The sequence below is a fragment of the Bombus pyrosoma genome, linkage group LG16, assembly GCF_014825855.1.
Source record: "Bombus pyrosoma isolate SC7728 linkage group LG16, ASM1482585v1, whole genome shotgun sequence".
NCBI lineage: Eukaryota > Metazoa > Arthropoda > Insecta > Hymenoptera > Apidae > Bombus > Bombus pyrosoma.
The window spans coordinates 566,002-588,564 of record NC_057785.1 but is presented as its reverse complement, the minus strand read 5'-3'; the positions used below and the strand labels follow the sequence as shown (position 1 = coordinate 588,564).

The window sequence follows — 22,563 nt, the reverse complement described above, 5'->3', positions numbered from 1 at the left end:
AATCCCCGTAAAAGAGAAACGGAAGATATAACAATTAGAAAAAGTAGCGGTAATGGCTTAGTCGTGGAAACAACGAAGCCAAAAGGCCTGAAAGCGTTCACTGAGAACGTGAAATTAATGGAGGCAGGCTTAAAAGCCAGCACACCACAGAGAAGGTTGCCCCGGATGATCATGTACGATGTCCCAAGAGAGATCCCGAAAAAGGAGATATTAGCCTGCATGAAAAAACAGAATCAGGACAGGCTTAAAGGAGAGGATGTTGCGGCCATCAAATTCTGCTTCAGGACGGGTCGCAAGGATCTCGAGGAGACTAACTGGGTAGTAGAAGTATCCCCCCTCCACCCCAGATAAGGCAAAAACTTTTAAGTGGAAAAATTTTTATATTTTGGAATGCATGTGCAGTCGGAGATTATATAGCAGTCATATAGTCGCTGCTATAAGTACCAAGGCTACGAGCATGTGGAAAAATATTGCCGCGTTAATTCCGAAATCTGCATGCACTGCATAAGTGGGCATAGCACGAGAGCGTACCCAAACACAAAGCCAAAAGCACGCCAGCTGCGGGAACTGCAAGAAAGCATATACCTAGACAATACCTAGAATAGGACAATACCTAGACTCGGAACGGGAATTGCAATCGCCTCGAAATACGACCTGCCAATGGCGGTGGTGGGAGATAAAAGTAGATATATAACACTACTCGAAGTCGCCGGACTGTGCACAATGCACTGATGTGTTGGCATTAAAACGGATTTAAGGAAACTTTAAGCAATAAACAATGTTCCTACTTCGAAGTCATAGGATAACATCCAATAACTTTTAGAATTAAAATTCTAGAACTCAAAATCCTCATTCGGCTATCAGAAAAAGAAATCCACTTCAAATACAGACGAACAACAGATGAGGTTTGAAAATCCGTGATGGATTCTGCACACAACCAATACTACGGTATCTTGATTTCATTTCAATACTCCATTCAGTATCACTACCGATGCTACGGATTATACAATAATTGCAGATTGAGCCACGATAAAATCGACCATAAGGTACCAATTGCATTTACTAATCGTAGTTTAAACCAGACCGCAACTATTCAGGAACCAAACAGGAATATCTGCGGTATGTACTCCGCTATTCCCAACTTTTTGTGTTAGCAAATTTACACTCATTACCGAGTATCGATATATAGTTTGAATAATTTCAGTCAGAGACTCCACTTAAAATTGGTTAGGCGAAAATTGAAGTTCCTGGAGTACAGATACGATACCCTACACAAGTCTGAAAGGACAATGCGATGTGCTCCAAACAGGAAGGAGTAAATGCTAGGCACTTTAGGGCTCGCTGGCCTGCTCGATGGTCAGGGTGGTGGTTAAGCGAAGAAGAAGACAAAGGTCCTACAGATTAATTTAAACAGATGTAAGCTTGGGCAGGATCTATTAATACAGTATGCGTGCGAAAACAGGGTGGACATAATGGTCATATCCGAAATAAGAAGATCTTGATCCGTGCTCAAAGAGCGGCGCTAGTGCGTACGTCTACGGCGTATAGGGCAGTGTCGCACGGAGCACTGTGTGTGGTTACGGGCAGTATGCCCATACATATATATAATGCTCCGGTGGAAAGGACATGAGGCGAAGAAAAGATTTGTCGAAGACTGACAGAGCGAGGCCTTCAAGCCTTAAATAATAGCCTTTGTTTGTTCACGCCCTAATTTGTTACTAGCAGAACGCCCTCACTATCTTTAGTTCCGCATATTATTCTGAAATGCTTAGGTATTTCATCATAATAGTTTTACATCGCCAGGTACTGCCTGTTCGAACTATTTGCCGATTTATTTAGTTTATTACGCTGCATAATTATTTCAGCCTTGAAAACTGAAGATATTATTACATTCTGACAATTTCAGATATCACGTACATAACATTATACGATCATAGTAATCGCGTTCCTCTGCTCACTGTGCTCACTCCATTGTACTGCACTGTCACGTAAATCTTACGCTACGTATAATTCAAAAATACGTACTTTGTAATTTGTCCAGCTAGACACTTTGTAGATTCTTCTAGCTTTATTGCTAATTAATATGTGAATGGCTACCCCAAGCCAGTCTTTCTGTCTTTCAGTTGCTCTATTTTATTTCTTTAGTGAGGTTAGGGAGGTGTTTTCTCTTTAGTCTTCTCTTTATGAAATTTTTATGAGTTTTGTTCGCTTCAACAGCCAGCTGGTTTGGATTTGTTGTCGTTCTTTTCTTGTATTTTTGCGCATATCCTCGTTTCTGACATACCCTGGAGCATTGACTATTGTTCTGAGTATTTTCGATACACGGAACACGGATACAGCCTTGACGCTCGAATCATATCGATAGACAAAAACAAAGTCACCGTTATGGGCAACCGTCGATCTTAGGCAAATTCGAATTATCCGATTCCCCCCGACCAATATAAATATACGGATGCGATCGCAGGGGAGTAATATACCGAGTGACACATATTAGCGATCAATATCTTCGAGTCGAGTTTTCCGCGAGCGAACATATTCTATCGGTGCGAATACAGTAAACGAGCGTCTTACGACAGTTTGTACTTTATTTATTTATTTAATTATTTAATTTATTCGAAATATATTTGACGGGTTGCGACAGCAAGCTCTCGCTCTCGTTATTTTACATTATTTATCCTCGACCAATCCTCCATATATTTATGTGACTCATCTATGAAATGTGGCGGGCATGTGGAACAACACGACCCAGATCTCGAAGGCAGAATATTGCAACGCGATTAAAAAGATTCAAAATAAAGTAATGTGAGCTGAAAGGAAATTCGAGCAATTTCTACCGTGAAGCTGAAGCAAGCTCGATATTTGGGGAGTACGAGACGGGTATGGGTTCTCGCGGTGTAGTATCACGCCTCGGGAAACCACAATGGATCTGATATTATTCCTAGAAAGAATTTTGGAGAAGTTAGTGGGCCCATACAGTGCAGCGGCCGAGGGTAGCCGAATACGACCAGCTGGCTGATACGCCAGGCCCCCGGGGCGTGTTTCTGCGTCTGGCGTAGAGGAGGTGAAAACCGGAGGGGGAAGAGGATGTCCGTGGAATCGGAGGCGGCAGCAAGCGAGCCGGGATTCTTCTTCTGGGACGAGCTATCATTACGGGAGGTTGTGCCTGGGGAGGGGACGGGGGGTCTGACAAGATGTCGTCCGTTTCATTCGTTGCTACCGCATTGGGTAAGCGACCGTAAAAAAGAACAGCTTACCGAAGAGTTTAGAATAAAATAAAGACACACAAATATAAAATTCGTAGAAAGGCGCTAACTTTACAGTGATCCATGTGAGACTTCAAAGGGAACGAAATTAACGAACTTCTTTATTTATTATTAGCTTATGGAGTCATTTCTGAATAGTTTAAAATTGGAAAATCTATTGGACCTGCACATAATAATGCAACTCTTGAGTAGAGAATAAATAGGAAGAATAGAACTGAGTTGCTGTCAGTTGCTGTGCAAGGTGCAAAAATTGTAGAAATCAAGATCAAATAAAATACCGTTTCATTCGCCAAAGTGCATTTCAGCTGATAAGTATTTGAGGATTGAATTTTGCACACTTTTCAGTAATGAGATAGATAGATAGTATACTCAATTGTACATAAATAATTCGCAATTCAAAATACCATGTAGCATTCATTTGAATCACTCAACGATGAGGAGTGTTGGAGATCCAAATTACGCGATAATAAATTATTAATTTACCATCTATTGTCTATTTTCATCAAGTTTATTTTCTATTTCCACCGTACACGCAACAGATTTTCTTTTCCATCATAGGACTCGAGTATGAGACATTTTCCAGTCCAAGCGGATTGCCTCGGTACCCCAAGATCGCAACCCCATAAGTAACCTCCTTCTAAATCTCCAAGTTTCTGCAGCTACACGCCACGTCTCTTGTCGGATATCGAAAAAAGCGGCTTCGCTCCACTTCCGAATATCGCGAATTAATAATTTCATTGCGCTTCGCAGCAAATTCTGTCCAAACGTGACCGAGCGAAATTCAAAATCTCTGCCGACCGCTGTAAGCAACTAACAGGCTATTATCTGGACTCCAACAGTAGCGGTCTATACGTTCATCTGTTGCCGAGAAGTTTACGCCAACTTATTAGCTTTGCACTTAAAGTAGTGCTTTCTGTTCGCATTTCAAAACTGGTTAGGCGAAAATTGAAGCTTCTAGAGTACGAATACGGTGCCGTATATATGTCTGAAGGGACAAACTGAAATGACTGCCGGCTGCTTCATAATTCAGTGGTCTGCCTTTTCTTCTTTTATTGTTCAACTTCTCCAATTATCGAAAACCATTCTCGATGGAGCGAAAGGATGTTATGCGAATAACGTGTTAGACGGGGATTTGTCCAATTTTCACACCGTAGTAGGCCACGGTTTTCATATTATAAGTATATCGTGTTATGTAGGCAACATCGTCGTAGTCTATTCTTTGTCACGACCGGAATAAAGGCTAAAAAATTGCTAAATTGCTTCAGTCAGAGACAGTCAGACTGGATGGTAGTCCAATTCAAGACTAATAAAATGGAGATTGAAATTGTTAGAGTAGAGACGTTCTGGAAGAACAAACAAGAAGGGAATCAAGCTGTATCGTAATTGAGTCATTCCGTGAGTGACTCTGCACAGTCTGTCGTGAAGATAAATAATTGACACAACAATTGTCCAAGCTAGACACTACAGCCGATAGCAGCTGGCCATTTTCTTCAAGGAATGGGCCGAAGCCAAGGAAAATTTATACACACAAAAGATCCTATGCAACGATAAGTCCTACATACGCACATAGAAACGCACACGCCACAGCGCAATAGTTCACTTCAATATCTTATTGTCACACGTTCGATCTACGAGTGTGAAAGCATTCCAACAAACGGTATCTCATCTAAGAGAGGAGTTATGTTCGCGCAACATATTTTCTTTCATATTTATATAAAGATCGTACGCTCGATTTAGGCTACGGAAAACTTAGGGCCAACGCGGGGTAGAAATCCTTCAAACGAAAATTTCACGAACATCACGATTTCCTCCTATTCGCCAGTACTAATTTTTCCCCAATTTCTGAGGTGTGAAATTCGGATTTAGAAAAGGAAGAAGAGTGACCGACGCGGTATTTGTGATAAAACATATCATAGACAAACATCTGAGTAGAGAAAGAGGGAAGCTATATGACTGCTTTGGGGACTTAAGAGCGGCGTTCGACAGGCTAAACAGAGAGAAATTGGAAGAGAAAATAAAAAAAATTGGGGTTAGCGAAAAACTAACCACAAGAATCAAAGAAATATACGCAGAAACAAAGAATGTGTTAAGGATCAAGAACCACAAAACAAAAGAATTTTGGACAGTGAGGGGAATCAGACAAGGGTGCCCGTTGAGCCCGACGTTATTCAACATCTACGTGGCAGGCTTGGAAGAAGAACTAAGGAACGAACAAGCCGGGGGCATAGTGATAGGAGGAAAAAAGGTATGGTCACTGACATATCGCAAACGATATCGTGTTGATGGCAATGTTGAAGAGATTAAAAAAATTTGTAAAGGAAATCGAATTGGAACTGAGCACGAAAAAAACAAAGATAGCAGTATTCGAAAAAAGAAGGAATAAAAGGAGACAAAGAAAATGCAAATGGGGAGAACAAGAATTAGAAGTAGGCGAGATAAGATACCTAGGGGCATACTACAGAAAAACAGCAGTGATAAGAAACACATACAAGACAGGAAAAGGGCGAGAAAGAGAAAAAAGNGTACTAGAAGAGGTGAAAAATGGAAGGACACAGGTGGAAGCAAGAGAAGAGCAAAAAAGGTTGACAGCAGACCAAATTATAGAAGAAAGAAGGAAGAGAGAAACAGAAGAGAGGAAGAAAAGGATAATCCAAATATAACAGACATTACAGTAAAATTGCCAAAAAAGTTACCAAAGTACTTAGAAGGGAGAATGAAGGGGAAGGACAGAAAAATACTAGCAAGATTCAGATGTGGAAACGAGACCAAAGCAAGGGAATACTGAAAAGAAGGGGCGAAAAAAAGATGCAGACTATGTAAAAGGAAAGAAGAAGACCTGGAACATGTAATAGAACAATGTTAAATAACGGGAGGAACAAAGGACATAGAAAAAACACTGAATGAGAATGGAGGACTATCAGAATTAAAAGCAATAATAAAGAAGAGAAGGGCAATACAAGACGGGGAGGAACAACAAGAAGGAAGCACAGTAAGAAGGCAAAAGACCAAAAGTGACAATAGTTTTTAGTCATTAGTTTTCAGTTATTAGAGATAGAATAATTTAAGAGAGTGCAATACAACAGAGTGGATAAGGGGGGAGGTAGATATATAAGAAGCGAAATCGATATAAGAGATGTAAAACTGAAAGTTCGTCCAAAGCTGAAAGACGCGGACTAAATAATAATAAATAAATAAAAAAATAATATAAATGAAAAATAATACGATGGGTCAGTCAACCCTCCTAGTTTCCGTTAAAAACGAAACTGCGCTTTCCTATCTCCTACGAAAAATTGTTTGTGCTGTTCGATGATTCCGTTAAACGAAATAATGTTAGCATCCATGTCTTTTGTGCGTTCGTGTCTACAAGTATCTAATTACATAATTATTTACATTATTACATACTAAAGGAGGGGGATTAAAACGGGCGGATTTTAGGCTACATTCTTATAGTACAATATAAATATACATAACAATAAGTATAGTTAATAACTGTATCAAAACAATATTCATAAACAATATTACATACGTTCACCGCGGAAAGTATGCTACCATCCTACAATATGACTTGTTTGATGAGAGATTCGGAGGTAAACGAAAGTTTCGACCTTCCGAATCGGTTCCTTCTTGTTATTATTCTTTTTTTTAACCTACCAATCAGTCGAAACTCGTGCTTTATAAACAAGAGTGATGTGACCGATATCGTAACGTTTCATATCATATAAAAAAATATTAACCTATTTATGTCGAAAAACTGTTAATTTAGATTATATCTTCCGTTTAACTTGTCGTGTGAAAGATAAACATAGGATACGAAGCGGTATTGTGTTTACGCTGAAACAAATGAAAGACAAGGACAACGTAAACACAAGAGTGCCGTTTCGCGTCCATACCTGGCTTTCATACGACGGATTCAAGTTAACATATCTGGTGAACTAACAGTTCTTTTTAATTTTTTCACGAAGAATACAAAGATAGATCGATGAATGTATTAAAAAAAATATGATTCTATTTGCAAAAATAAAGTTGAAATGGTAATTTCAAACTGGTAATAACAAAAAAGTAATTTCCACCATATGTGATGTCTTCTTTCGAACTAAACAATTTTTGTTAAAACATTTTCTGATAACATCAATCTCACGTGAAATATTCTACCGCTTACTGTTTTGCCATTGGTTAAATATTGAGGTTAGGTTTCTATATATAATAAATTTCTATGTATAATAAGATATTTACGATAAATTACATATAAAAATTGAAAGTTTTAGACGATTTTGTAGATATCAGACTCGGTATATTATTTAAATCATGTCCATATCTAATTGTAATGACTTGGAACAGAATCTGAGAACTGAGATTTATGTTTTTTCATTCATAATTTTTGATTAATAAAAGAGGAAAGATAACGAAAGAATATACTGTATCACCGCTTTTAAATGAGACAGTGCATTTTGCGATTAAAATGCGGACATTATAGCAAATAATACAGCAATAGTAGATAGTCAAAAAGAAGTAGGGAAAAAACTTACCATAACAGCATGGTATAGAATTTATGAAGAATTGTTGGAAGAAGCTTCTTTGTGTATCACGAAGTGCTTCAGGGGAGAATTCTGAAACAAATTTCGTAAAAAATTACTATCTATCAGATAAATACAATACGAGATTCGAAGAATAATTAATATTAACAAAAACATAATTATTTTATAAGAACATAATATTCAATTAGAGAAATAATTTAACGTTAAGTTCTATTATTAGTAACCATTATCGATGACCGACTTTATTTTTGGTTCTGAATAAGCATTATCTTTGATGAAAACATTTTTAGCAAGAGAAAATAAAATAGTAAGAACGATCTAACATTTATATAAAAAACCATAATCAATATATTTAATTAAAACTAAACCATAAATACGTATAACATCACTCTTACATGAATATAAATATGTAAATGCAAGCAGTACATTAGAGACGAAAAATATAATAAAAATAAGAAGAAAGAAAAATAAATAAGAAAACTGTTTCTGCGACTTACTTCCACATATGGAATATTCTATCTGGTTGCCGTATGGCCCATCCTAGAAACAGAACAAAATTATTAGATTAAAATAATTCACAGGAAGTTCGTAATTCTTAAAATTTGCAAGTATAAAATATTTACCCTGAATAAATCCTTTTTATAGAAAATTTACAAGTCGACTTTTGAATAACCAGATTTTATATTTTATCTAGCAACTAGCACTTCTTACCAATCGCTAAAACATTTGCTAAACACGAAAATTGTAATGTTCAAATAGGCAACTATTCCGTAGCACCTTCACACTACCGCGTCTCGAATATGAAAGACTGTTGAACAGTACTATCCCTAACAAAGGCAGATTCGTACTGCTTGTTGATTGGCTACGCTTCTGTATTATAAGCGAATCCTGTACGCTGCGCAAATGTCTCTGCGCCGATTATATTTCAATTTTACTACAATACAATAACGACTTTACATCTTGAAAATTGTCACTATTACGCTGCAGATTTTTATTTAGATATTATATATCAAAGTGTATAAAATATGTAAATGTAGAATATATTCAAACTATGTAATAATTGTACAATATTTTATATTGTGAATACGATCTTAATTGCTCATCATGATCTTTTATTACAGTTTGTTTACTGATTTTCAAATTCAATGTAAATAAAAATCTCAATTAATATATATAACGTATAGAATATATGTATATATAATATGTGCATAATTTATAGTATAGTATATGTATATATTATGTATATAACAGTAACTAAATTATGTCTATAATATATATACATAATAAAATATAGAATATATGTAAATATACATATAACGAATAGAAGAATTATTCAATAAAAGTCAAAAGTTTTATACGATAGCATACAACGTAATAGTCTTTTAAACAAAGTTACTTTTATGCTGCTATGAATAATATGAAAATCTGGAAAAATCTACGATCAACAAAGATAGTTCGATTCTATGGATATATGTATATGCTGCCCTGGAATCAGTGTAAAAAAGAAAATAGTAAATTTAATGATTATTCTTCTCTGAAGCATAAGTAATGCTAGAAATATTTGGCAAAAGATGGAAACTATATCTACAATCGCCACTGAAAATTATGGAACTGCTACACATATACATAAGTATAATACATGGCATAAATCGCTACAATGCTTATAGCTATATCGAAGAAGATACTCTATACGTAACAATTCTTTAACCTCGACAGGATTAAACTATGACCCTGGGAAACAGTGTATACAAAGGCGTATTATACGTATACGATGTATATATACATATTTTGCTCACTGTCAACAATATAAGAAAAGTATTTTTACGTGTCCTCACAACAATGTTTTAAAAGCAATTTCTTGCTTTTTTTGCTATTTAAATAGGGGACAGAGGATCAGACAAAGGAGAGAATACTAGAATTCAACAGGATATTTTGTTGTACGTAACGAATATAGCAGAGACAGATTTGGCATACTAAACGAAAAAAGATGTTTATATAAATATACATATACACGATGTGATCTTATTATCGAGTTATCTATGGTTATTAGAAACCCACATCTAAAATAATTCAAAATCGGTTTACAAACTTTACTTCTTTCTTTGTTAGCTTTCACACTAACTGCAATATCCACAATGCGAAATATTTCTAGAAAATGAGCTATATAAAAGTAATTGAAATCTTCCAATTGCTACATATGAAAATATTATTGACGAGAAGGATCTTTCGTCGGTCAGAATTATTAGGATATGATTTATAGTTTAATTTATAAACTTTCCTGGCAATTGAATGTTTTTCATGATCCGCACATAAACCACGAAATCGTACGTAATCTGCACATAAACCGTAGTAAATCTAAATTTGTTATATTTAACCAGTTATTTCTTACGTGTATTTTTCGTTACATCAACGAAATAGAAAGAAAGAAAAGTAATTTTATTAGATTCTGAAGGATTAGAAAAACTTATTTTCCCATTGCTTTCCATTGTTTTTGATGATATAGTAACAAGATAAGGTTTGATTTTTATATTATTATAAGGTGTTGTGGCCATATTAGATGAAAGATAAAAATAAAAATCTTCTTAATAAATTGTATAAAATCGAGCTGATGGTTGGCTATATAACGGAAAGACTATAATAATGGTGCACGAACTGTATCTACTTCTTTATTTTTTATTTGTCTTATTTGATCTATTACTATTTCAACATTTTTGCAAGAGAATTTAATTGATTATGCAATGATATATACGTTATCCAGTTCTTCTAAAAACTTCTCAAGACGTTCTTTAAGAAGAAGATATATCAGTGTTAAAATGTGCCTTATATAATATTTTATGTTTAGCTAATAAGTTCTAAAGTTGAGACCGCTCTTATTGACAATTTCTTGTCAATAGACAGTACTCACTGCAAATCGTTAAACGATAAAGGATTATCGTCTCCTCTTGAGAAACTTGTAATATCGTGTCGTCCTATGTATTAAGTACCAAAAAATCAGGATGATTACTACATACAAGCACGCAAAAATGAAAGGTCAAGCAGAGTAAGCATGTGGTAGTAGCTAATTTTTATTTTAGTTCTTTGCTAAACAATGTTCTTTGCCTGAAAGGCCATTTCGTAAAATTTCCGATTTCTGCCTCTCCGTTTAAGTGTAATATGGGGTAAAAACCCTAAACTTTATCATTCGTTTTCTCACTTATTATTTAAGATATTTAGATTAAAAAAAAAGAAGAAAGACGTAAGAAAGATACAGAATCTAATGAAATATTTCTTTCAGAACTGTAAATCAACTATTAAGTGTAAGAAGGAAACAATTTATTTTTTGGGAATGGCTCCTGCGAACAGACTTTTGAGAGACACCCACCGAAAAAGTCAGGAACAATGCTCTGTCATCGAATTATTATATACGAAACTTTTAAAAGAGTCGAATTGGTGGAACAAAATTAAATAATCTAAAGAAAATTAGAACATTATGAATATGTAGGGTTTTTTTTCTAAAGAGAAAGCGTATTTGTTACGACCCTGAATACGTGTCATTTAAGTACAACTACGAAAGGACGATTGCGATTTCTTTGGGGAATCGAAAATATATCAAGTGTAAAATGCAAAGATAAACGAGATATTAAAAACAGGGTAGATGTTATAAAATATCGAAACTAATATATTGTATTATTAACATTTACTTCTTCGTCCTTAGTGTATTAATATTTAAAGTCCCTTGTTATTTTCCGAGAAAGACATTATATTATCTCAACTTCCTTTCATCTTAGTTTAGTTTAGCTCACTTCGAATTCAATCACACGTCACACAAAGCTTTCTGAAATTTAAATCACGAAGATTTTGTAACAAAAAACTGCATGCTCTTTCTCTTCTTATTTTAAGACTACAAGTATTGTTTTTTCGAGACAAAACTAATTCATGGATCGAAAATACGTCGCAAAAGCGTGAAATTCTTTTGCGTTATTATTGCGCACGAGAACCACCCGACTCGTGCAGTTACTCGATGCGGTCAATCTGTCCATGCGTGATGCTGATCTCTTCGATATCGATGATTTCCAAATATATTGTGAAAGTTCAACATTTTAACCAACTTTTTCCTGCACGATATGATGGGCGATCGAGCTTAGTTTTCGAGTTACACGCAAAAATATTCTGATGTTCGGCCTCAATTTCCAAGCTGGGTTGTGTTAATAGCATTTGGTTTTAGCTCTATAGGACTGGCTCGAACGAGAGGACGCGGGAGGGGGTGCAACAGAAAGTAATTCACCGAGGTTCCTGGAGCATCCCTGTCATACGCGTAGGATGGCCAATGTGGAATTTTAGTCGGTAAGAGTCCGACACTACTCTGCTGCTGCTGTTATCAGCGGCAGCGGAGTGTCCATGAAGATTTCTCCACGTGCAAAAAAAGAAAAGAAAAAAAGCATTTGTTTTTAACAATGCTGGCACAATTATATTAAAAAAAACATTACATGGCATATTTTCGCTCACATTCGTAAATATACATGGTGGTTTGTAATTAGTGGTACAAGCGGAAAGAGGGTGAGTCTACGCGAAAGAAGAAGTCGAAAATATTGAATAAAAATTTTTCGTTTGAGGCTTTGTTTTCGAGAAAATCGACTTTGAATTTTCGCACGGTACGCGTGCACTTTATCACGTCTCGTTATAACGAATCTCACTGTAGATCGTTGTCTCGATTGACGTTATGTTGATAAACACTTCCAATATGAACCAAGTGTTTTTCTACCTATTAACTTACTATCCGACTTTTATCGCTATCCACTATCAGTACCTATTAGTCTACCATCATGTCTACATACAGCAATTGGGAATATATGGACACGATACTTTCGTTAGGTGCGTGTGGTGGTAACGCATCAGCCGCAGCTGATCATTACAGACACCGGTATCCAAATCGTCGACATCCTGACAGACGTGTTATTCAAAGAGCAGAACGAACCCTCGGCGAATATGGTTTTTTTGAAAAAAAGTTCAAAAATTGAAAATTCAAAGTCGATTTTCTCGAAAACAAAGCCTCAAACGAAAAATTTTTATTCTATATTTTCGACTTCTTTTTTCACGTAGAATCATCCCCTTTCCGCTTGTACCACCAGTTACAAACCACCCTGTATATGTCAGAGATGAAAGGACACCGGGGCCTTCCCTTTGGAATTTTTCGGAAAACCCCCAATATTATTTTTATTTATTGTTACTTAGACCGTGCCTTCCGGCTTTGGACGAACTTTCGGGTTTACATCTCTTATATCCATTTCGCTTCTTATATATTTACCTTCCCCCTTATCCACTCTGTTGTATTGCACTCCCTTAAATTATTCTATTTCTAATGACTAAAAACTATTGCCAGTTTTAGTCTTTTGCCTCCTTACTGTGCTTCTTTCTTGTCGTTCCTCTCCGTCTTGTATTGCCCTTCTCTTCTTTATTATTGCTTTTAATTCTGATAGTCCTCCATTCTCATTCAGTGTTTTTTCTATGCCCTTTGTTCCTCCCGTTATTTAACATTGTTCTATTACATGTTCCAGGTCTTCTTCTTTCCTTTTACATAGTCTGCATCTTTTTTTCGCCCCTTCTTTTCAGTATTCCCTTGCTTTGGTCTCGTTTCCACATCTGAATCTTGCTAGTATTTTTCTGTCCTTCCACTTCATTCTCCCTTCTAAGTACTTTGGTAACTTTTTTGGCAATTTTACTGTAATGTCTGTTATATTTGGATTATCCTTTTCCCCCTCTCTTCTGTTTCTCTCTTCCTTCTTTCTTCTATAATTTGGTCTGCTGTCAACCTTTTTTGCTCTTCTCTTGCTTCCACCTGTGTCCTTCCATTTTTCACCTCTTCTAGTACCTTTTTTCTCTTTCTCGCCCTTTTCCTGTCTTGTATGTGTTTCTTATCACTGCTGTTTTTCTGTAGTATGCCCCTAGGTATCTTATCTCGCCTACTTCTAATTCTTGTTCTCCCCATTTGCATTTTCTTTGTCTCCTTTTATTCCTTCTTTTTTCGAATACTGCTATCTTTGTTTTTTTCGTGCTCAGTTCCAATTCGANCTTCCTTTACAAATTTTTTTAATCTCTTCAACATTGCCATCAACACGATATCGTTTGCGATATGTCAGTGACCATACCTTTTTTCCTCCTATCACTATGCCCCCGGCTTGTTCGTTCCTTAGTTCTTCTTCCAAGCCTGCCACGTAGATGTTGAATAACGTCGGGCTCAACGGGCACCCTTGTCTGATTCCCCTCACTGTCCAAAATTCTTTTGTTTTGTGGTTCTTGATCCTTAACACATTCTTTGTTTCTGCGTATATTTCTTTGATTCTTGTGGTTAGTTTTTCGCTAACCCCCATTTTTTTTATTTTCTCTTCCAACTTCTCTCTGTTTAGCCTGTCGAACGCCACTCTTAAGTCCGCAAAACAGGGTTCCCTCTTTCTCTGCTCAGTTGTTTGTCTATGATATGGTTTATCACAAATACCGCGTCGGTCACTCCTCTTCCTTTTCTAAATCCGAATTTGATCTCTTCCAGTTTGATTTCAATCTCCGCCTTCAGCCGTTCGTCTAGAACTCTTCGCTACTCTTTTGTCTCCCTTCTTGTATATCGGACATATTACGCCTTTTTTCCAATCTTCTGATATCCCCTCCCCATTCCATATTTTCCTTAACAACCCCCATAACGCTTCCCCCACTTCCTTCGGTGCATACTTCCATACCTCATTTTCTAACTCGTCTTCCCCCATTGCTTTCTTCTCCTTCAGGTTTCTTAGTTGGTAGGTCACCTCTTCCTTCTCTATATTATCTTCTCTCTCCTCCATTATTTTTTCTTCCGCTCTATACCCCTCCGTTTTTCTGCCTTCTTTGTGCTCTGTTCCTTCTAAAATTTGCATAAAGTGATTTTTCCACTCTTCTTCGCTTATTTCTTCATCTATACCCTCTCTTCTTCTTCTATATTTATTTATGTATTTCCACGTTTCTTATTCTGTTTTGATCTTCTTGACTTTCTCCATTTCTTCTTCTTCGTGTTTTTTTTCCTACATGAGCGCTTCTCTGCTGCATTTTCTTTTCATAAACTTTGTCATCTTCCCTCTGATCTCTCTTTTCCTCTCTTTCCACTCCTTGTCGTACCATGCTTTCTCTCCCATGCCCCATTTCCTTATCTTTACTTTCTTCTTTGGCATTGCTTCGTTTATCTTCTTTTTGATTTTTGTCCACATTTCCTTTACTGTTCTTCCCTTGCAGGTCCAGTCTTTACATTCCTCCAACTATTTTTCCACACTTTCGTTTGACCATTCCCTTCTCTTCTTCTCTTCTTCTTTCTTTTCCTCGTTTTTTTGTAATTCCGCCCCCTCCCTATTTCTATTTCTAACGGTATGTGGTCCGACTCTGTTCTTTTTCCTACTTTCATGTCAATTATTTCTTCTGTCGCCTCCGGATTGCTAATCACATAGTCTATTACTGAGTTTCCTCTCTCCCCAATATAGGTCCACTTCTCTCCTTCTTTACCTTTGCCATTGATTATCATCCAGCCTCTCTCTTCCATGTACTTTAGCAGAGTTCTTCCTTCCATGTTTATTGTCTTGTCTTTTGATCGCCTGCTTTTATCTTTCCCTAGGTCCTCGTTTATCGGCCCTCCCTCTTCTCCCGTTCTTGCGTTCCAGTCTCCGCCGATGATCATTTCCTCTTCTCTCCTGTCTACCCTTTCCTCTATTTCTTTCCATGTCCTTTTTGTGTCCTGATTATAAACCACCATTATCCTGTACGTCTTATCATTGTATGCTATTTTTCTTTCCACTATATTATCACTTATTTCTTTCTATTCTATTTCTCTTAGTTCCTTATTTATGCCCGATATTATCCCCCCCTTTGCTCTTCCTTTTTTCCTTGCTGCCCTGCATTTCCAATCGAATTCTTTGAGTAGTCTATATAACCCCCCATATTTTAGTATCTATAATTTAACTCGATTATAATTGTCCGAGATTTGTGATAGTGAGCCTGGGTTCCATGCGACACCAAGTCGCTAAACATAGCCACGGTCACGGGATGGACGTTTTGCCTGACGGAGGTGTGGAGTGGTTGTATGGTTCTCCCTAGAAATGTGGTTGTAACGGCATACGGCCTCGAGAACGGACCTAGCCACATGTGATTTTGCCTCGGAGGTGTCAATATAATGGGATACATGTTGTATTAATAATCAAACTCCAGGCGGAAACTGCCTAACAACGGCGATTGGAACTTTCTCGATGCTTCCAACCAGTATATAACAAACGAACGCAATCGTAAAGAGAGGAAATTTTCATCAGTCTATTATTCGTGCGATCGCCTTAGAAAGTTACATATCGAGCAGTATATACCGAGCGTCCCAGTAAACGTATTTTGTGCTTCAAAGTATTCTACGTTTAGTAAAGAGTTATCCCGATGAACGAAGGCAGGGGCCACGACTATGCTTTCGAGCTGAGCCTGAGATTGCTGGCAGAATTCTTCTTACCAGCGAATCAACAGCGACTCATCAATCAACCAACTGTTGAATATGCGAACCGGTTGAAAGAGCGTATAGGAAAAATCAGACCTCACCCGATTATGCGACACGGCGCGAAGGAAACCTTCGTTTTCCGCGATCTAGAAACATCGCCCTATGTGTTTTTACGCCATAACGCGACCGGAGCCCCTTTACAACCACCCTACGACGGGCCGTACCAGGTAATACAGCGTGAAGAAAAGAACTATACAATCAGAATAAATAATGGAACTGTAGTAATTTCCATAGATCGACTGAAACTCGCATTTTTATTAGATGACAATATTGAGCACCAGAGAATCGAAGATCGTGACGTAATAATAATACCGCTGGGTGTTCAAACCGAACAAAGCGAAAGATAAGAAAGCGCAAATAATAAAAATACAACAAATAAATACGTCACGCGTTCGGGCAGAAGGGTCAGACTCCCTAATCGGTTTCAAACAGGTTTCGGTTAAGCGTTGAAAATCGTCGGAGACGGGAAGTACCCACGTAAAATGTTAAAAATAGCGACGTACAAAGAAAAGCTGTGTAAACCTATTATAAATAAAAAAAAAGTTATGTGGCGACACATGAGCTAGAGGACAATTCGAGCCAAGCTGTTGTTTTGCCTCGGAGTACTAATATCGCTAAGATATACATAATGTAATAACAAACCAACTCCGGGCAAAACAATGTCGCCACTACGAGTAACCGTCTAACAAAGGCGAATGGAAAATATACCGGTACCCCCTCGACCTGTATAAATAAACGAACACGATCGTAAGGTGACTAGTTTTTTAGTGTCAATTTCGAGCAATTTTTAGTAGCGATCAACACACAGTCTTTAGCGAATCAGTTAGTACAGCGCGTCTTAGCGAACATTATTTTAACGACCCGTAGCGAACAATCTACGGTTGACTCTGTATTTATAATTATTTTAAAATATATTTGACGGTTCCAATATCGAGTAATCTCGTCATTTAGACTACCGATCAACCATCCTCCACAGATACACTACCAACACAATCATGTCCTAGTCCATCATCCAATCCTCAACGACAGATCAAACAATGACAACGACGGGCAGACGCTACAAAGGGGACTGACTCACTGACCACGACTTCATCCAATACATTATCTAACGATCTATTAATCACTGCACGCGTCAATATTCTGAACGACAAAATCCAGCCAGTGCGTTGTCGAGCACTGTTAGACACTGGTTCCAGTATGAATTTCATAACCGAGCAGTTTGCAAATTCATTAAGACTCCCTCAACATAAATGTTCTGTCCCAATCATGTTGTTGTTTTGCCTCGGAGTATCAATATCGTAAGGATACACGTAATGTAATTGTTACGTCGCGTGGAATAATCTGTGCGCCATCCTTCATTGTCTGGTCGTCAAGGATCGACGTACCGTTATTCAAACCCTCAATAAACCTAAAGACCCACCATAAACTTTAACTTTTTAACTTAATTGTTTTAACGCATGCTTTTTAAGTTAATCGGTTTATCCTGCGGCAGCACTCGATAGCAAATACCACCACTCGACACTAATTAGCGTCGGACGACGGTAGCGCAGTGGTTAGCGCCGTAGATTACGAACGTTCGGGACCCGGATTCGAATCCCGGCGATTGGAGTCCAATTTTTCTTCCACGTATCAAAAAGGGAAGAGAAACAGCAGTACCCCAACAGCGACATTTACAGCCAGCAGCTGCAATTATTACGGACAACACTTGCATCTCAATAAGAGAATATAATAGAAAATAATAATAGAAAAGGAAGAACGTAGAAAGAAAAGTCTTTTTAGGTTTATTGTGCGCTCTTAAAAATTACGGAGAAAGCGGGTAGTTACCTAACGGAAAAAGTGGATATTTATCTGTCGGAGATGAAGGGACATCGGGGCCTTTCGTTTGGAATATTTGGAAAGGACCCCCAATACCCTAGACTTTTATTATAGCTACACGTAAGAAATAAAACTATGATATAGGTGTAATGATCTAATCCGATTAGGTGTACTCAGGGTTTATGGCGATGGGCTTGCGTTCGAAGTGACATAATGAGTCGCCGAACGTCACGGGATAGATGTGTAACAACAGAGGTATGAAATAATTATGCAACTCACCTCAAAACAAAGATTGACCCGAGAGGTGGGGAGAAGACCATATAAGGGTAGGTCCATTTGGACTAAGGGACAGGTGACAGTAAACACTGTTGAGACAGTTGACACAGTTGTTGACACAGTTGCTGATCGAGTTGCTGATTGAGTTGATTACTGAGTTGGTTGCTGAGTTGGTTGCTGATTTATCGAGAGAGAGTTATCTAAGAGAGCTCACTGAGCGGAGTACTGCTTTCACATTGAGTAGAACGAAAATAGTGTATCACGTTGAGTTCGCCGTCCCGTTGGCCGTGGATTCGTTATGGAACCTGAATCCGTTGTCATCGACCTCTCGACCGTCCGTTCGTCGCGATTACCTGTAATCTCTTGCATCGACATATTTGTAACAATAAACTACCACTGTATCCACAATGGCCAATTCCAGTGAGGGTACCTCAGACGCCCATACTTCCAATCCTTCTCCGACATATCTAACGGGAAAAGTGGGTTTTTCCCATGAACAATGACACCCACTAGCAACGTTGATAGGACGTTTCCTCCTCCTATCATCATTTATTAACGTTGACTATAACTGTTGAGTTTATTGGATGTATGAACAGATAACGCGTGGATAAATTGTAAAGTAAAAATTATATTTTAAAACAGAAGTGTAAGTACAAATAGGAATATAATTTGAGCTGGTCCCGATCCGCACTCTAGCAGTGTTACCCTATAACTGAAAGCCCCGAAGCCATCGTTGCCTATCTACTGTCTATGGTCTGCCTTCGTCCCAGTCTATTGCCTATACGCTGTCGATGGCTTTGTCACGTAAAATAAAAAATAAATTTAAGAAAAAAAAAGAAATTTTATTTTTTTTCGTTTGCAATATACTTCTGAGCTCTAGGCGTGACTGTTCAAGACTGACTTGGATGATCTTTAGGGGGTGTATTTGAATTCTTTTATTCGTTGGAGTGGGAATGGGTCTTGATCATACATCTCTGGGAACGGATAGAATGACCGGATGTTATCCTGATGGTAACGCGCTTGGAACTTCGCTATCTTATCGCTTTGTTTAGTCGGATTTCGTCTGTGGCATTCCGTCTGTGACAGCTTCAGTGCTTGAGAAAACTAAAAAGACTAGATGTAGAGTTTTCTTAGAGGTGGAGACCACTTCAACAATAACCAATGGGCATCGCAGATCGTGTTACCCTCACTTTACTTTCACGAAAAGTGTGAGCAACGAATCCGCTTTCTTCGTTCAAAAAGCACACCCACACCGAGCTTTCTTCCGTTCCGCAAGAGAGCGGATAGTCAGTCAATACTCCGGCACCAAGTCGACAACTGCCAAGTCATCGACGGATCAATCAACATTTCGGACTGCTTCTACTACATTCGAGCAACATCAACATACATCTACTCAGACTCGATCTCGTCTATAGATCAATCCGCATCTCAACACTGATTCTATAATTTGAGAACAGTCGGCGTCTTCACCTATCAAACAATCGTCTACAACACGTACATCTTACGAAAAGACGTAACTCTTTATTGTATTAAGTTGTTGGAAATATAGAATTTATAACCTGTTAATTGCAGTGTTATACCACATCAACCACCCCTATTATCCCAAAAGAAATAAGGGGATCGACCTGTTCGTGGTGTCTAGTATTATAATCGTAACGGGAATTTACGACTCCCGTTGACGCGCTTCCTCGCAATCGTGTCTCCCCGCGACTGGTCGAAAAACCATTAGGTCCACTAAACACTATGAAATAATTTCTACTTTATTTATGTTTTACTTACAGAAATGTGCAACAACGGTTAAGATTACTGATTTACATACTAACTAGTTACTAAACAAGATATTAAATACATGAAATCTTTCCAAAGGCGGCGCGAGGTACTGTAAAATATTTCACAGTAATACTGTTACGCCACGTGGCTTTCCAGAGGCCGTTATTCCTAACCGTCGCTCGTGGCATCGCAGTATCGAACCGTCTCAAGTAGCTCAACACATACAATGTAGCGGCCAACATCAAACAGAGCGAGTTCCAGAAACGTCGATTCGTTTCGTTATTTCAAACACTCATAAGGAGACACGCGTGATCATGGCGTGATCAGTGGCGTGATCGGTGGCGTGACCCGAGCATGGTGCGGATCGTCTCCCATGAAACACAAAGGGCCCATCGAAGGGCAATCAGTATCCAAGAAGATCCAAACGAAAAACACTAACGTCTCCAACGAATTACAAGTCGTCCAAATACAAAACACATTGTAAAGTCGAGTCGAATCATTACACCAAATTAACTGTATCATCTGTCAAATAATTTGTGGCGCATCATTATCCTGTTGTTTTTATATATATATATATATCACCAAAAACACGTTTTATTAATTAATTAAATTGGAAAACGTCGCTTGTATCCGTATTGATACAAATTATGCTGAATATATTAATAGTTTACAGTGTACAGGTTAATGGAATTATATATACATGTCGGGGATGAAAGGACAGCAGGGCCTTCCCTTTGGAATTCTTCGGAAAACACTAATATTTTAGTCTCTATAATTTAATTCGATTATAATTGTCCGAGATTTGTGATAGTGAGTTTGGGCTCGAGACGACAACCAGTCGCCGAATGTAGCCGCGGTTGTAACATCAATCACATCTCAACCTACATCAGAGATAAGACATCAACACCGAGCTTCGGACTCCCTTGGACACATCACTATCCTATCATCATAGCCTATACAGAAGCTATGATACACCTTAGTCTACATCATAGATAAGACATCGACCCTCGAACTTCGGACACTTCTCCACATCACAACCTACACCGAGCCCCTCATCATCAAACCAAAATGTATATAAGCCGAAACTTCAGACCAGACGAAACTTTAACTTCAACGCAATACATCGAAGGAAAGCCCACAACAATGTGCTTTATCAACACTGGTAAGCAAATCTGTCATATTACAAACGAAATAGAAAAACCCGATAGACTAGGACAAATTAATAAATATGCACAAGTAATACGTATGAAACATATTGATCCAGAACTTCGAGAACACCTTGAGAAAATCTTTATCAATTACCTAGACGTTTTTAACCGAACTAAACCGAACATACAATCACACTCAAAACAGACAAACCTATAAGCATCAAATCTTATAGACCGCCCGAATGTCATAAAAAAGAAATTGAGACTCAAATCAACGACAAGCTAAACAAACGAATCATAGAATTATCGAGCAGTTCATATAACGCACCAATTTGGTTAGTTCCAAAGAAATTAGACACATCAGGTAAACAAAAATGGAGGATTGTTATAGATTTTAGGAAATTAAGCGAGCAAGCAGATCAAGACGCGTATCCTTTCCGAATTCGGACGAAATACTCGATCACTTCGGTAAAGCTAAATTTTTCTCAGCACCAGACCTCTCGTCAGGATTTCACCAGATACCCATGGAACAAAAATCTAAAAAATATACTGCATTTTCAACTCCACAAGGTCACTTCCACTATAATCGCATGCTCTTCGGACTTAAAAACGCACCGGCGACGTTTCAACGTATGATGGATACCGCGATACGGGGATTAGTAAGAAATAACTGATTCATATACTTAGACGATATCATAATATTCGGAAGCACCATCCAAGAGCACAACCGAACTTTAGCCATTGTATTAGACAGATTGCAAAATTTAGGGTTAGAGATACAACCGGACAAATGCGAATTTTTGAAACCAGATTTAGAATATTTAGGGCACGTAGTAACAGAAGAAGAAGTAAAATCCAATCCCAAAAAAATTCAGGCCGTGAAAGACTTTAAAACAACAAAAACCGCAACCCATATAGAATCATTCTTAGGACTCGTTGGATACTATAGAAAATTTATACGCAATTTTTCTAAAATCGCGAAACCGCTGACAGATCTCACAAAGAAAGACACCCCATTCCATTGGACCGATAAACAACAACTTGCATTTGATACACTGAAACAAAAACTCTGCGAAACCCCTGTACTACAATATCCAGAATTTGACAAAATATTCACATTAACGACAGACGCAAGTAACGAAGATTTAGGAGCAATACTCTCCCAAGACGGACATTCATGCTGTTACATATCCCGAACCTTGAACCCTCCTGAGAAAAACTATTCCACAACC

At 37.8% G+C, this 22,563-nt stretch overlaps 1 protein-coding gene across 1 annotated transcript; it reads right to left on the bottom strand.

Moving 5' to 3' along the window:
• Positions 1-15,167: 15,167 nt before the first annotated feature.
• LOC122576655 lies at positions 15,168-15,542 on the bottom strand (the record flags this gene model as incomplete). Its single annotated transcript, XM_043747258.1, has 1 exon — positions 15,168-15,542. A coding segment is annotated over exon 1 (375 nt), but the record flags the coding sequence as incomplete, so codon positions are not given.
• Between the last annotated feature and the right edge of the window lie 7,021 nt (positions 15,543-22,563).